General features: G+C 40.0%; 1 protein-coding gene across 3 annotated transcripts in view; it reads right to left on the minus strand.

Moving 5' to 3' along the window:
• lrba (LPS responsive beige-like anchor protein) overlaps positions 1 to 15,211 on the minus strand; it is a 262,968-nt gene that overhangs the window by 27,008 nt on the left and 220,749 nt on the right. For all 3 annotated transcript variants that reach the window (XM_057332760.1, XM_057332761.1, XM_057332759.1), the window contains exon 47: positions 3,837 to 4,004. In XM_057332760.1, the coding sequence (XP_057188743.1) occupies positions 3,837 to 4,004 (168 nt within the window). The remainder of the gene's footprint in view (positions 1 to 3,836; positions 4,005 to 15,211) is intronic.

Genomic DNA, 15,211 nt, shown 5'->3' on the forward strand with positions numbered 1-15,211 from the left:
CTCGACTGATGCTTAAATAAATGTTTGAATTTGCAAGACATAAAAACACTTGTGATCACCAAATCATGGGAATGCAGCACTGGGCCAACAGGGCATGTGACAGTTCTATCAACTGTCCGAAACTCTTTCACACCGGCCCCGGGCCATGGTTCATGTTGAGCCCTGTCAGTCCTGTTCCGATGTGCGTTCTCTCTTGCTCACCCACTTCTTATGCATTAGATCCTTTAAAAGCTTTTTCCAAGCGTGTTTATTACAGTGTGATAGCAGACGCGGCCGTGTGAATTTATTGATCTCCTAATGGCCTGTGGATGGAAGAGTGGCAGTCAGGCGTTAGGAATCCCATTTAACCCCTGCTTATTAAACAGGAAGTGTGCAGGGTAATGGCTGAACTAGAGAAAGATGACTGGGGCAGATAGGCAATGAATCTGCATCAGATAGAGGGATGAAGAGATAGATAGAGGGAAGGAAGGAAGGAAAGAGCTATAAAGAGATAGCAGGATCACCTAGATGGGAGTAAGGTGAGGCGAGTCGTTAATCAGCCTCAGTCACTGAGCATGAAGGGCAGGAAGACTGGAGCCACCCGGACACCAGCCTGCTGTCCCAGTGTACACATTCACCTCGGCCATTCACACTCAGACAGCTACACTGCTTATGAACTTCAAGCATCAGAACACCTAAAATATCCGCCACTTTATGTCCGTGTGTATGTCTCAAAATGTTGAAGTTGAAAAACGACATACATTCATCATAATTGTAATACAAACGCCTTCAATTGGTCAATAAACGTCTTCTAACCTGAAACCATATTTAGCTAAATTGAAAAACAGGAGAGCTGTTTTAAGATTTGATACTTGACATTTAAAGTTAACGGTGTAACGGCTTTTTAACTTTTAGTTTCTCTAAACATGAACGAAATATTAATAGATGTCTTACATACACACCTATCATTTTGCTTCAGACAGAAATTGGAATCATGAATTTAGTGAAGAACCATTTGAAATTTGGGCAAGAGGTATTTTTAACGCTTTGTTGGCTGAACAATCAACACCCGAGTACAAGAGTCAACTGCATTTAATAAATATGCTACTAATGGTCTATACATAAATACCCTGTACTTATAGTTCTGTTCAGCTCACATCCAAGACATTGATGCTTCAAGGACAACAAAAAAGCATGTCTTCATGACTACTAAACACAAGGATAATGGACATCAGACCACCATGCCAGGCTAAGTAACACCAACATCCTGCTCGCCCGGGATGATGTAAAGCAGATAGTTTTGGATAGTAAATCTTCTTTACACAAGCACTGTTTGCAATGTGTTTTGTCCTCTAGAGTAAGTAGTCTGGTGTGTCTGTAAGGATCCTAATGAATTTAATGATGGTTTAACATTTCTATACAGGGCTCCAGACTGCGACTAAATGGTCGCATTTTGTGACCAGTTTTCGAAGCATTTCGCGCATGCACGACCTGCAAACATGGAATTTCTTCTAGCTGTTATTTCATGTGGAAAGACGAGTAGAACGCGAGCCCGCCACCAGTGCAGGCTGGGTCACTCACATATCACTTACGTGTCACTGATGTTTCCCGCTACCGCGGACGCACACTATCCAGGTCGTCATTGACAAGTTTACACACACGCAACGTGAGCACATTATTAAGAGTCGCTGTTTGCTGTTACGGATTTCTTGAGCCCGAGGATGAACAATTTGATATATGAGACGTTTAAAACGAAACTAACCGCTCAGTTTAGGAAACGTCATTTATTTGTGGATCACTTGAGAGAGCGCTGGTTCATTTCGAATCTGTTCACAGCAAGAACGAACAACAGGCTCTTGTTAAGTATTATTTTACATTATATTTAGATGTGTTATGTGAAGATGAGGAAAAGTGTCCTTAAAACACAATAAAATCATCGTAAGAACATAACACGAGGCCTTTCATTTTGCTTTAATACGTAACACTGTAAACAATTAAACATTTACTTTTTGACAAGCACAAATTCTGTTGGTTCAAATTAATTCAGATTACAGTCTCTCTATTTAGCACAAATAAATAACAAGCTTCTCTGTAGGCTCTGCCTCTTTTTAAATAAGAAGAACCAAATCTGCTTTCATCAAGTAACTCATTTGTCAGTATCAGTAACACAGTTATTTTGGGGAAAATTTGGAATATTTGCATTGCAGGCTGATTTAAGGTCCACACTGAGACAGCGTTTTTGTCAATGAAAACGGAGCTTTTTGAAAATGCACTCGAAAGTGGATACATTTGAAAACGCCGTTTTCTCGTTGTGGATGAGGATAAACGGATGGGTTAAAAAAAACGATGACATGTTTTTCGTCATGTGACGCAGTTGTTTCGGCTGCTCTCCTGTTTGATAGCATTAATATCAGTTCATGCATACTTTAGATTGCATTTTAGGAGACAGAATATTTAATTACTCGCAGTTATTGTTTGGCAGCGGAGCGTGAGTTAAGTTTCACTTTCACAGCTTTATAGTCTTGTGTTACCCGCAGCAACATCTCTAAAAGCGGGTTCACAACAAACGCGAATTAAGCGTTTTGCGCGAGTAAATTACATACAAAGTCAATGTAAATGCGCGTATAGGCGCGAACTCGCGGTAGGCGGTGCGAATGACGCGAATCAGGCGGCGCAATTGCCGCGACCACGCCTCGATCTCGTCTTCCGCGAAGGTTGAAAATGTTTGTCTGATCGCGTGACTCACGCGAAAATAACGAACTTTTCCCGCGAGTAATAAAGAGCGTGGAACGCGATTGTTCGCATTTGGTGTGAATCCAGCATAAGTTACCTCATTGCCCGTCTATTTAAAAAAACTGTGTCATTGCTCCACATTGCCGTGACATAATAAGGCAAAAAGCAAATAAACGCCTGACAGAAATGACACATGCTGACGTGTCTTAAGTTTTACTCATGCGCAGTACATGGAGGTAAGCGTTTTCAGACGTTTCGTTTGGGCAGCGTTTGGGAAACGCTTGAAAACGCAAGTGTGGACGAAGAGCGTTTTGAAACGGAAAACTCCGTTTTCAAATGAAAACGCACTAGTGTAGACAGAGTCTTAATAACTTTGTTATTAATAACTCTAGTGTCCATGTCCAATATACGTATTAAATATAAGTGATATTCCTACAGAAAAAGCCGTCCTCAGGTCGTTTGAAGCACACCTGTAGCTGCCAGTTAGTAAGCTACCTGTAATTCCCTGTCTAAACTAGGCTGTTCTTCTACATGCCAGCTCACAGCCAGGAAAAGATGAATAATAAATGAGTGTGGGAGAGAAAGAGGTACAGGAGGGAAAGAAAAGTGTGAAAAAAGATTCATATTAAGCCTGCGGCATATCTTTAGGCCTCGCACGTGAAAAACAGCTAAACGAATGTTTCACAAAGTGTCTCTGAAGCTCACACATTTATAAAATGCGTTATGTTGGACCTCAAGAATGCTTGTGAAAGAGTTTGTGAGAGAATGTTGCTCTGTTCCAAAACAAGTGAGGTAGGGAGCAATTTCATATATCTTATGTTTAGCTGTGGATGCAAAAGCTGTCCATTAAGGTGGGCATCTTAATTTTGCTGCTTTTTAAGAAATTTCATTCTAACGCAACTTTCAGGAAGAAGGCAATGCCAGAATGCACTGTTCAAAGGTCAGTGATGGTGTATGAGATTTGCGCCATTAGAGTGGCAATATGCAAATGAAGACTGTGCAAGGTGATGCCTATGTAGAGCATTCCACTTATCAGGAAGTTGCATGACTGTTAGGATGCTAGCTTAGGTAGACCGCTAGGCTGCGTAACAGAGCTCATGCATGAGATAAAGAGACAAACTTACCTCTCTGATCATGGGTTCAGATATGGAGCTGAGGTTGACTGCTCCTTCATAAGTCAAGTAATAGAAGACATTAAGAGATCTGACGGCCTCAGGTCCTTGCTGCTTGTAGCCAAATATCAGATCAATCCACTGATGCAGCTGACAGGAAACAAACTCGCTCTCCAAAGCCTATGAGAAGAGACAACAGAGAAACCCAGTGTCATTGAGGCCTACGGACAGAGAAACAAAATAACAGCTGTGCAGAGATGCTTTGGTCAAATAAGCACAGGAGCGAATACGGCACAACATGAGACAGATTGTGATAGATTTTTTTTTTTTTTAATTCACATGTCCGTAAATTCACGTAAAGCTCCTCAGAGGACGTAACTAAGTAGCATGGGTAACGGAGTCTGTCAAAATGTGCTTTCAACAGTCACAAATGACATAATACACACAAATTACAAGCATATGCTTCCAGGACAGAACCGCTGGAGCAAAGCAGATCATCTTACATGAGCACGACGAGATATCTAAGCTCTTTTGTTTAGTCTCATCTCAACGTGCCGTGGGGAGTCTGAGAGCGTTGTTTTTTCCTGAGCTATGATTGTTCTTCGACTGTCATAACATTGGAACACAAGCTGTTTCTCTCTTCATTAGCCGCCAAAGGAGGGCCTCCGTTTATGACTGCTCATAAAAAACAGCAATTGTGTTAATTTGCTCAAAGCTTTGTGGGCACAAAGGCCTCTAAACGAGCCCAAATGAGTATGAGAAGAGCCTTGATTGTCATTGCTGCCTTGTGTCACATTAATTTCAAGACAAACATTAGGCCCTGCACTTAAACTGCAATTTATATCATTTAAACGCTTACCGGAAGGGTCTTAGCATCACTCACTTAAATGTGAATTGGCTGACAGCTAATTCCGCTTAATTTGCACTCCCAGCTTTCTTAATTAGAACTTTAAAACAAAAGGGCAATGAGAGATGCTGTGACATGTGACATTTGCAATATGACAACAAGCTTGACAGAAAACTGGATTGCGACAACTTCATGAGTGACAACAAGGAGCGATACAGTACAAGCCAGGAAAAGTTGAGATGAAACCCAATGAGATACCTTTTGAATTTAGATGCTTAGATACGTTGCAGTAGAGCTCATGTAAGTGTACTTTAGACCAGTAGTTCTCAAACTGGGGGCCGTGGCCCCTGGGGGGGCCCCGAGATGGATCCAGGGGGCCACAGATTTTGTGGCATTTTATGAAATATAGAAATTGATCATAGATTTTATGCAATCAAACATCAGAAAAATAAGACCACCAGAAAAACGAATTGATGTTTCAGCATTGTATAACCGAATATGTTTTTGTTTAAATAAAAATATTACATTTAAGATTATAAGTCTTTATTTGGGGGGCCGCAAAGCGATGCACTCTACACAAAGGGGGCCTTACAACGAAAAAGTTTGAGAACCACTGCTTTAGAAAAGCTGTTACAGGATAGAGAGACCAAATGCATATGTGATGTGGAGAAGCAAAAAAAGGTATTGCTTTGAAATGTATGGTAACCAAAAATGAAACGAAACGACAACAAAACAAAACAACCAAAACAAAAAAGCAAAGCAAAAAAGGAAAGCGAAGCAAAACAAAGCACATAACAAAAAGCAACACAAATCGAAGCAAAAACCAAAACTAAACTGAACAAATCAAACTAAACATTGGAGTTTTTTCTCTTTTCATGTTTTCAACCATTCATTGTATAAGCCATGCATTTATTTATCCACAACTATTCTATTAAAAAGGACCTGTTCCAATTTAAGCCTTTGGGGAGATTTTTCCAGTTTATTACGTGAATGGGTCGACCCCTCATTGTTCCACGACTTGTCCGTTTCCAAACTTAATGCAGGGCTGATGGGCATTTAATGTGGGCCGCCATCTTGTGTCAATCAGCGGGGGGAAACAAAGAGGAGGGGGCGATGTTATTGGACGCCAACTCTCCAGAGGACCTTTATGTTAATCAAGGTACTCTGAAATCAGGAATGAGATGGAAACCCTGCTCAGGGAGGCCTGACCTCATCAGGGATGCAGAGAGCGTTTGGTAGGGTCTCCTGAGGCAGGCGTGTCACTCTGAACCCATGCTCTTTCATCAAAAGAGGAGGGAGAGATGTGTACAACATTGGATTCCTTTTTAAAAATGACTACGCCACATATGTTAACCTAGAGGGCATACGTGCATATTAAAAAAGAAATGTAAGTAAAATGTCAGGTTAAGATGCCAGAAATGACAGAAGACTCGCATCAAAAATATCCCTGAATGCGTTACGTTACAGGTATTTACAGGACTTGTTTACTGAATTCCTTTGTTCTGCTGAATACAAATAAAGATATTTGGAAGAATCTCAGTAACCAAACAGATCTCATCCTCCATTTACTGCCATAGTAGGGAACATAAATACTATGGGAGTTTTCTGATTTTTGGGTGAACTATCCCTTTAACAGACATGGACACCATGAACTCCGGTTGTGTAGAAAGAGCTAAATAACAATTCTAAGCATTGTGCTTATTGTGTTCCACAGAAAAAATAACCCAAATGAGTCTGGAACGACAAGAAGGTGAGCAAATAATGACCGAATTTTCATTTTTTGGCAAACTATTTCTTTAATTCATGTATATGTACAAAAACTGCCCTAGAGTATGTAAGATGCAGCTCATTAAGACACGCTCATATCTGGAGAACATTATTGATGTGCCAATTAGTAGAGGCAGTATGTCCCATCAAATCCACTGGGAATCATCAGCATTATGGAAATGTGTATTTGTGTGTGCAAAAGTGCTGGCGATCGTGGAGCAAGGTACCAAGACTACACCAGAAAAACGCTACCATTGTAAGTAGAACATTTACAAATGCAACAAAGCATAAAAGTACAAAGCAACAACACAATGAGTTCTGCATTCGAAGAAATAAACATGCACAAAATACTTAGGAAGCAAATGGAAGTCATTTAAGTGACATGTGAGGCGAGCAGATTCTGGTTTCTGAACTCATTATACTCACATACTCATCTCGTTTTTGGCGAAGCTAACGTATTGTCGGTGAGCTAAGCAGACTTGCGTAATGGTGCCGTCCAGTAATAGCTGGCAGACGTTAAGTTCAGTGACATGGGGAGAGTTGTCTGGGTCTGTTCTGTTCTCTCTCTCCACAGGAACCTCAAGCTGGGAGATTGTCTGAAAATCATGGGAACGTCATCTCTAAAAGCTCCAAATTTCAGTTTTATACGCTAATAGACGAGCTCATTGGAACACAAAACAGCATCGAAGACTCTGTTATTATAGAGATCCTTCATTCTTTCCCCCTACTTTTATGATTATGACTAGATTTCCAGGCACGGAGAATACCTGCAGTAAGGTAGGACACTAATGATACTTTCAAACATGTCTTTTTACGAGACGAGATCTCTCTTTATGGCTTTCATTGACCATTTCCCTGTCTTTAGCAGCCCTTTAAAAACATTTTAAGGACTTAGGGGTAACCTGTCTGTGGCCATGTTAAAATGCCACATAACAAATCAATCTGACTGTTTTGCATCTGAATGCGGGGCTGTCAAGAGCTGCAGAGTGAGATGGTGAACACTTGGGCAGGAGGGAATATTTGATTGGCAGCTGGACTGTGCAGTATTGATTAAAAGAGATTGTGGTGGCAGTCATCGCGGATGCGGTCTATGTGCGACAAAGTTGACATTGAGACTGTGACACAATGACATAGAAAACACAAATAAAGTACATGGATGTGTGGAACACATACATCTGCATTCTTAAAATGAGCCTATAGAGGCTTTGAGAACTGGTAAGAAAACTGCACAGGGGTACAGAGAAAAGTGCAAACATTCTTGATTTTATCTATTGGTATAGAGATTATTTGGTTCAGAAGGGTAAAATCATTCTAAAGCCTTACTGTGTTTACATGTTTCTTGGAAATACTCAATTCCGATATGCTAATCTCAGGATTCTGTGCTCATTCTGTGCTCAATATATGAAAACATCATTTTTATAATCAGATGATCAGGTGACGGTACGTTATCTTTTATTTTGTCTTCTGATGTCATCATAAATGATAAAAGCTTTGCTAACTTCAAACTATAATTTTACTCTTTGTACTAAAAATGACAATCTACATAATTTCACAAGCAAATCTTGGGGAGTCAAAGATCAGCCTGTAATCAGAGGTCGCAGAGCAGCCCCCCATCCCAGAATGCATTTGGCTGAGGTTCAGTAGAGAGAATTATTTGGATAGCTGTTCAGGAGTGGCAGGGCCTCTCGAATGACTGTGATTCACTCCGGTTTGAGCGTAAGACGAACACATGTGTGTGAGCGTGTATGTCCACACCACACAAAGAATGATTAGAATAGATGGCCGTGCTAATTAACTTTTACTCTGAGCTCCTTAAGTCTATAGAGAGTGACTGATCAGGTAATGATGTATTCCTCTACTGAGTACGAGTGTGTAGGAGACCCTTGTGTGTGTGGTTTAAGTCCTCCTGTTTATCTGAACAATTTGTATGCAAAGGAACTCAGATTAGCAAATACTATAGTATTTCCCAACTATATATACTCATATTTATTTTACGTACGTTATTGATTTAATATATCATACAGATATCCACATTCCCTGGTTGTTCCTCTGTTGTCTGTTGTTGATCGCGGAATGAGACCGGGTTGGACCTGCACGGTTTCGGCGGGTGGGGCTTCCTGGGTCGCGGCTCGTGGGCTCTCCCTGTTCTTCGTGGACGTTGCTCGGTGGCTTTGGTCGGGGTCACTGAGTGCAGCCATGACACGTCAGAGGAGATCTGGCCCTCCCGGCTGAGCCTGGTTTCTCCCGAGGTTTTTTTTTCTCCATTATTCAGCATTGGAGTTTGGGTTCCTCGCCACAGCAGAGCAGTGCAGTGTTGGCTTGCTCACCGGGAGACTGCATTTATTTATTTATTTATTCATTTATTTATTAGATATTATTTATTATAATGATCTTGCTTGGTCTATAAACACCATGCACTGTGCTGTGTTTTACCTTTCTGTGTTTTTCTTATTTGCTCCTGTAAAGCTGCTTTGGAACAATGCACATTGTGAAAAGCTCTATATAAATAAAATTGAATTGAATTGAATTGAATTCCCTTGCGACATTTGCATATAGAAAATTATAATTGTTTTTATAGCACATTTTGTACATACAATATACTGTCTGTTGTCCTTTTGTCAAATATTGTTCTTTTTGTCATGTGTTGTTTAATACATATTTATTTAGACTATCACTTTTTATCCTGTTTGTGCACTGGAAACTTCTGTCACTAAGACAAACTCCTTGTGTGTGTAAAGGCAATAAAACTCTTTCTAATTCGATTTTTTTGCAATAATTTGGCTAGAAATGTTAAAAACTGTTATTCAGAAGTTGGCAAAGACATGAACTGTAGGGATTAAACTGAAGACAAAAAATGCTGCCTAAAATGTTTAAGTATAATCAAATTAGCTTTTCAAACTCCTATTTTTAATTTTGTTAGTAATAAGTTGCTATATCAAGCTGAAGATGTTTTGCTTATTTTGTTGAGTTAATGTAATGTAAATATATATGTTGACATGACTTAATAATATTTTTACAGTGTAGAAATGATGTAAAAATTGACATAGATATAAATACAGTGATCCAGATATAAAAGTTGGACAGGACCATTTTTAACTAAAAGACGTTTTTGTTCTTTTAACTGAAAAATGTGCCGCATTGAACAAAAATGTCCATCTGGATGCATGTTCAAAGATGCAATATTTCAGAGGTTTTACTCTCCAAAGTTTCAAAAAGCTAAAGCACAGGAAGCTTACAACGTGCTAAGTAAATCAATATTAATATTAATATTGTCTTTGGCTTCACATTGGTCATCATGAACCAACTACACACAAAAAAAAGAGCAGAGCTTCAAGTAGCTGTACCGTATAGTGACCTTTCCTGTTTCCAGTGGATCATAACCTTAGAAAAGGCCAGGCCAATATCACTCATGAGATCTTTATCTGTCTATTACAGCTGGGGTACATTTAAGGTGACCCTGAGAATTCCCAGAAGTTTAGCAGGAGAGTCATATGAAGGAGCAGTAAATTAAGATGCTCTGCTGTTGGTGTGAATGTTGATATCTGGGGTCACTGATTTCCATGATGGATGTCCTAAACTTGTCGTCCTTGTCAGAGGTTGGTTTGAAATGCAGACGGGGTAAGAGACTGATTGTGTGTGTGCGAGCGAGAGAGGCCATTGACTTGCACCCATGCTGAAAATTAATTTCTCCATGTATTCACAGTGCATGCTTGAACGAATGCCTGTGAAGGAGAGATCCAAGGCTATTTCTACCGTCTTTCCTATTTTATCCTGTCCCACAACAAACACGCATGCGCACGTGCACATCTATAGGCTGCTGTTTTGCACAGTATGTGACCAAATTCCCATGTGTGTATCAGCTGCACTGGTTTACTGTATTTCTCAGGCTCCACTCAACTTAACTCCCTATTTCATGACATCACAGAGGTGGAGAGGTGATCGTGAAGCAGCTCATGACAACACTAGTGGATGCTGTGCAGACATATGCACTCCATTTCATATCGAAAGTTGGAATAGAAATAAACATGCGGATGTGGGTTCACAAACCCAAATCATATTTTAAAGATGAACTCTTGTAAACAACTAATAATCTTTAACTTTCCAGTCTTAATCTTTAAAGCTTCTGTGAAGTGTCTGAGCATTTATCAGCACATATATTACAATATAGGTTCAATATTTCAAAAGGTTCAACAGGTTTCCTAAACATCTCCCCCAATGTGCCACAAACATTCCGGCCATGGTTGACCCAATGTTGCTAAGGGTGTTTTACTCAAACAAACAAAGCATTTAAAGGGGTCATATGGCGCGAATATGTGTTTTTCTGTGTCTTTGGTGTGTTATAAGTTGCCCATGCATGTATTAGACACGTAAAATTGCAAGTGTCGGAAAAAAAGATGCATTCTATCTAAAAGCGAATGCTCACCCAGACCTGTCTGAAACGCCTCGTGTAACAACACCCCTACAAATCTACATCAGTTCATGGTATGATTTGACTAAGACCGCCCAAATGTATACGCAAGTAAGGTGGGCGTACCTGTCAGCACAATTGCTTTGGAACCTGATGTTCCAAATATGGTAAGAGGCGTCACATTTCCGTCACACGCTTGCAGTATTCCACCAATCACTACGCACTGGTTAACTGGCCAATCATAGCACACCTCGCTTTTCAGAGCGATGAGCTTTGTTAAAAATCCACGCGTTTCAGAGAGGCGGGGCAAAGAGGAGATACAGTGTTTTCAAACTTTAAATCGTGTATACGCATTGCAATACATCTAAAACAAACGATAATGTTCATTTTAGCCGTGTCATATGACCCCTTTAAAAAAGCATACTTAATCAAAGCACACTTAAATGGGAAATCAGCCAACAAACAGGAATAGAAAAATCCATTTTAACAATGGAAAATCAACCTCACAAGCTCACTACGGCCCACATGTCCAAGCTAATGTATCAGACTCCAGAGTTCTGTAAAGGATTTGCACACAGTGTGGTGTAAAAGTGCAGTCCATGCCACCGGTTCTCAATTCGTAGTCCACTGACCGAGTGTGGCCAGCCTGCAAAAAGCTGTGCCGTCCAAAGATAACATTTCATTTTTCCTCCAATTAAACAAATAAAAAAGGATTAAACTTGCATGCTAAATTAACCTGTACCGGTCATGAAAAACCATTTAAGATTATTACATTAACTCCTTTTCCACTACTGAATGACGTGCGTGTCACATGAGAGTTGCTGCAACAGCCAGAAAGAAAAATAAATAAACTTGAATTTTTAAGATTTCAATCAACTTAAATTAGCTGGATGTGTTATTAGACAGCCATTCACTTTAGCAGTGGAAAATAAAGGGGCTTGGCAACAATATCTGGTTTCTCCCCATCATTTACTAGGGGACCAATTAATGAATGTTTTAAACAAGATGAGAAAGACCTATACAGGGCATCATGCTTTCTCAGTCAGAGAAATGTGTCAAACTATTTCAAAAGGAATGTTGTAATAGTTTTACTGGAAAAAGCGAATGGTTCATAGTAGGGGTGACCCCGAATAGTCGAAGATTCGATGCTTCAATAGGAGGAGCCTGATTCGACTACCAATCTCACAGTCGAATCTTCGCAGAGGTGTTATGCAATGGGGATCATGCCATTTTGGTTATATGGGCAGTGGCGTAGCAGACGGGCACGCACTGCGGCACCAAAAATATTATTTATGATGAAAAGAAATGGGACATTTTTAGGGTTGGGTACCGAAACCCCCGGCGCATATAAGCGTGAGGTCTGGCTATGACTCAGCGCAGGATCGCAGTATAGAGAAGCAGGACGTTCCGCACACACCCGCAGATGACTCGCAAATGAAACAATTGTCACTTACTGAATGTTTGGGCATAAATATGAATTAACACTTCGTCTGTAAATGCATGTGGTTCTGCTTAGACTGAACTTTGCGCTGCATGATATAAAAAAATAATACAAATAATAAATATAACTATAACCAAAATCACCGCATAGAGCAAGCAAGGTGATGGCGCAGACTTCCTGAACTTGTCATTCTCTGCACTGAAAGCAAGCGTGCGTGTCAGGAGGACGGAGAAAGAGTGCGCAGGAAAAAGGTGAAAGGGACTTTTTGACTGTTTAAATCAGGGGTGTCCAATGTCGGTCCTGGAGGGCCACTGTCCTGCAGAGTTTAGCTCCAACTTGGCTCAACACACCTGTTTGGAAGTTTCTAGTCTGCTTTGTGAGACCTTGATTAGCTGTTCAGGTGTGTTTGATTAGGGTTGAAGCTAAACTTTGCAGGACACCGGCCCTCCAGGACTGACTTTGGACACCCCTGGTTTAAATGGTAAGATGCTTGTGTTTTGAAAATATGTTCCCCTACATTTCAGACATTTTGCCTAAACAAATTTATTTCGCACATTGTGACTTGAATCTGGCTTATTTCGTTTTTTTTATTTCGTTTTTTATTTATTATAAAGGTATATTCTGTTCTAAACAAATTCTGTAAATAATGTTTGATTGCTTTTTTGGTGCATCAATGTTGCGCTGCACTTTGCGCTGTACCCTTGTTAACCACCTGGTGTCGTCCCCACATGCAAGCGCGTGCGATTCGACTATCAGTCGACAATATGGCAAGACGTGCGATTCGACTATCAGTCGACAATATGGCAAGACGTGCCAATTCTGATTCGACTATGTAAATCCTTAAGGACACCCCTAGTTCATAGTGGTATTTTAATGGAAACCATTAGAATTTCTGTGATGGTTTCTATTGGGTTTCTGTTTTTTCAGCAAAGCTGTTACCATTGAGTGTGGTGCTAAGAGGGTGAGAAAATGATGACAGAATTTTCCTTTTTGTGTGAACTATCACTTTAATATAGCCCAACAGAGGAAACGTATAAGGACCACTGGTCTACACCTACATTAGAGGTACTGAACAGTAGCCACATTAGCAGCTGTGATGAAAGGCACTGTGTGAGCTGAGAGGCATGAATATACGGCTGTAGCTGTCGTTGTTTGAACAGAAAGAATGCATGAGGAGATGAGAGGAGAATGCAAACACTGATGACCTCTGACATCGCAGACGTCTGTGGTCCTCTCATGGAGACACGCAGCCTACAGACGGGCTGTGGGAAACCGAGAAGTTGTTCGCTGTAAGACACGACACAGACTCATCCTCACAGTTTAGATAATGTCAGCAGTTACATGCGTAGTATGTAGACACTAACAAGTACTGGGCTCTCCTCAAATATGATCATGTGACCTCACCATTAGAATATTATGTTCCCACATAAGGCAAGAATACATAACGGACTCGCACTGAATCCCAGCACTCTTAAGTAAGTGCAAAAAGCTGTCAACATATAAATCTGACAAACCTCAGGACTCGGTGTTCACGGGTGTATGCCGGGTCCTGAGTGTGTTTTTTCTCAACTTAAACGGACACTTGTCTCTCAACAAAGCGCAAGCCCGATTTAATGGCGATTCTGTTATTGGTCACAGCTGTAGAAGTCTTCAGTGTAGTCCAAGAGCATCAAAAGCGCTGTAAAAGACTTGACTGTTCGTTCCAGAAATGCCACAGCGCAGAACTACACGTACTGCCGTCCAAACAGTTACCTAATAGAAATACTTCTCGTTATTGCTACAAGGTCTTGTGTTTCTTCTGGCCTGGAAGCCGTAACTGCCTGTCTCTATTACACAACACTGAAGTGCTACATAAAGATGGATGATCATTTTAAAGTTAAAGCGTGTCATTTTTAATGTTAAAATATTGTCTCCTTTACCACATTAATATACAGAGACAGCTATAAATTAGGCACTGGTAGATTGATAGCGCCTCAACTGTGGCATTGTGTTTATATAATAATACTAGCCAGCCAGCATCCTAATCTGTTTGCCTGACCAATGGCCAATATGGGTTCTCTATATATTATATGCATTTAAAAAAAAAGCATTTTGTTCTCTTTGACTGTTTTGACCTAATTCTTTAATGTTTTATGCGATATACCAATTTTGCATAAAAGTTAAATTCGTAACTGGTTGGAAATGTGTGGCTCCCTCTGTTCAGGTCATATGGGTGTTATTATCAGAAAGCTGTATGTGCTCTCTGATGATGCTTGTCATTTGCATTAGTCTCTGTGTATTCTTCTGTATGAATCGTATGAGTGCTGGTGGTTTGTGTGTGTGTGTGTGTGTGTGTGTGTGTGTGTGTTCAGAGAGCTCTTACCAGCTGTTGTTTGAGTGTTGTAAAGGGACATACAAAAACATTGGCTGATGTTCAGAAACCTGTACTTAGAATGATCTTTCAGCAGTTTACACACTTTTACTTTTAAAGACTAAATGCGGTACTTCTCTAGTAAATGGCCAGTTGTGTTTGGCAGTGCTTTAAGTTTAGCAAGAAAATCACACAACCATAAATATCAGGATTGTCAATTGATTTTAAACTGTAGAAGAACTGACTACATGATATGCTAATTCATAAATCATATTTATTGCAAATAATCACAATATTCTATGAGAAATGCCCGCAAATCAAAATAATAAAAAAATTAAGAATTAAAGAAAATAACAATTTGTTGTGAATAATTCATAAACCGTATTAACATCTCAGGCTGCAGCTTCTTTGAAGAGTTCACTCGGACATAAAAGTGTTGAAATACAAACAAATTACCATAGTGGAAGAAATACATTTTTATTTTTTTGCATTGTCCCTTTTAGTCAGTCACACTTATATATATATATATATATATAGTTATACTTTAGTCAGATATATTAATAATTCTATCACA

Source organism: Triplophysa rosa, linkage group LG4, assembly GCF_024868665.1.
Source record: "Triplophysa rosa linkage group LG4, Trosa_1v2, whole genome shotgun sequence".
In the NCBI taxonomy this organism is placed as follows: domain Eukaryota; kingdom Metazoa; phylum Chordata; class Actinopteri; order Cypriniformes; family Nemacheilidae; genus Triplophysa; species Triplophysa rosa.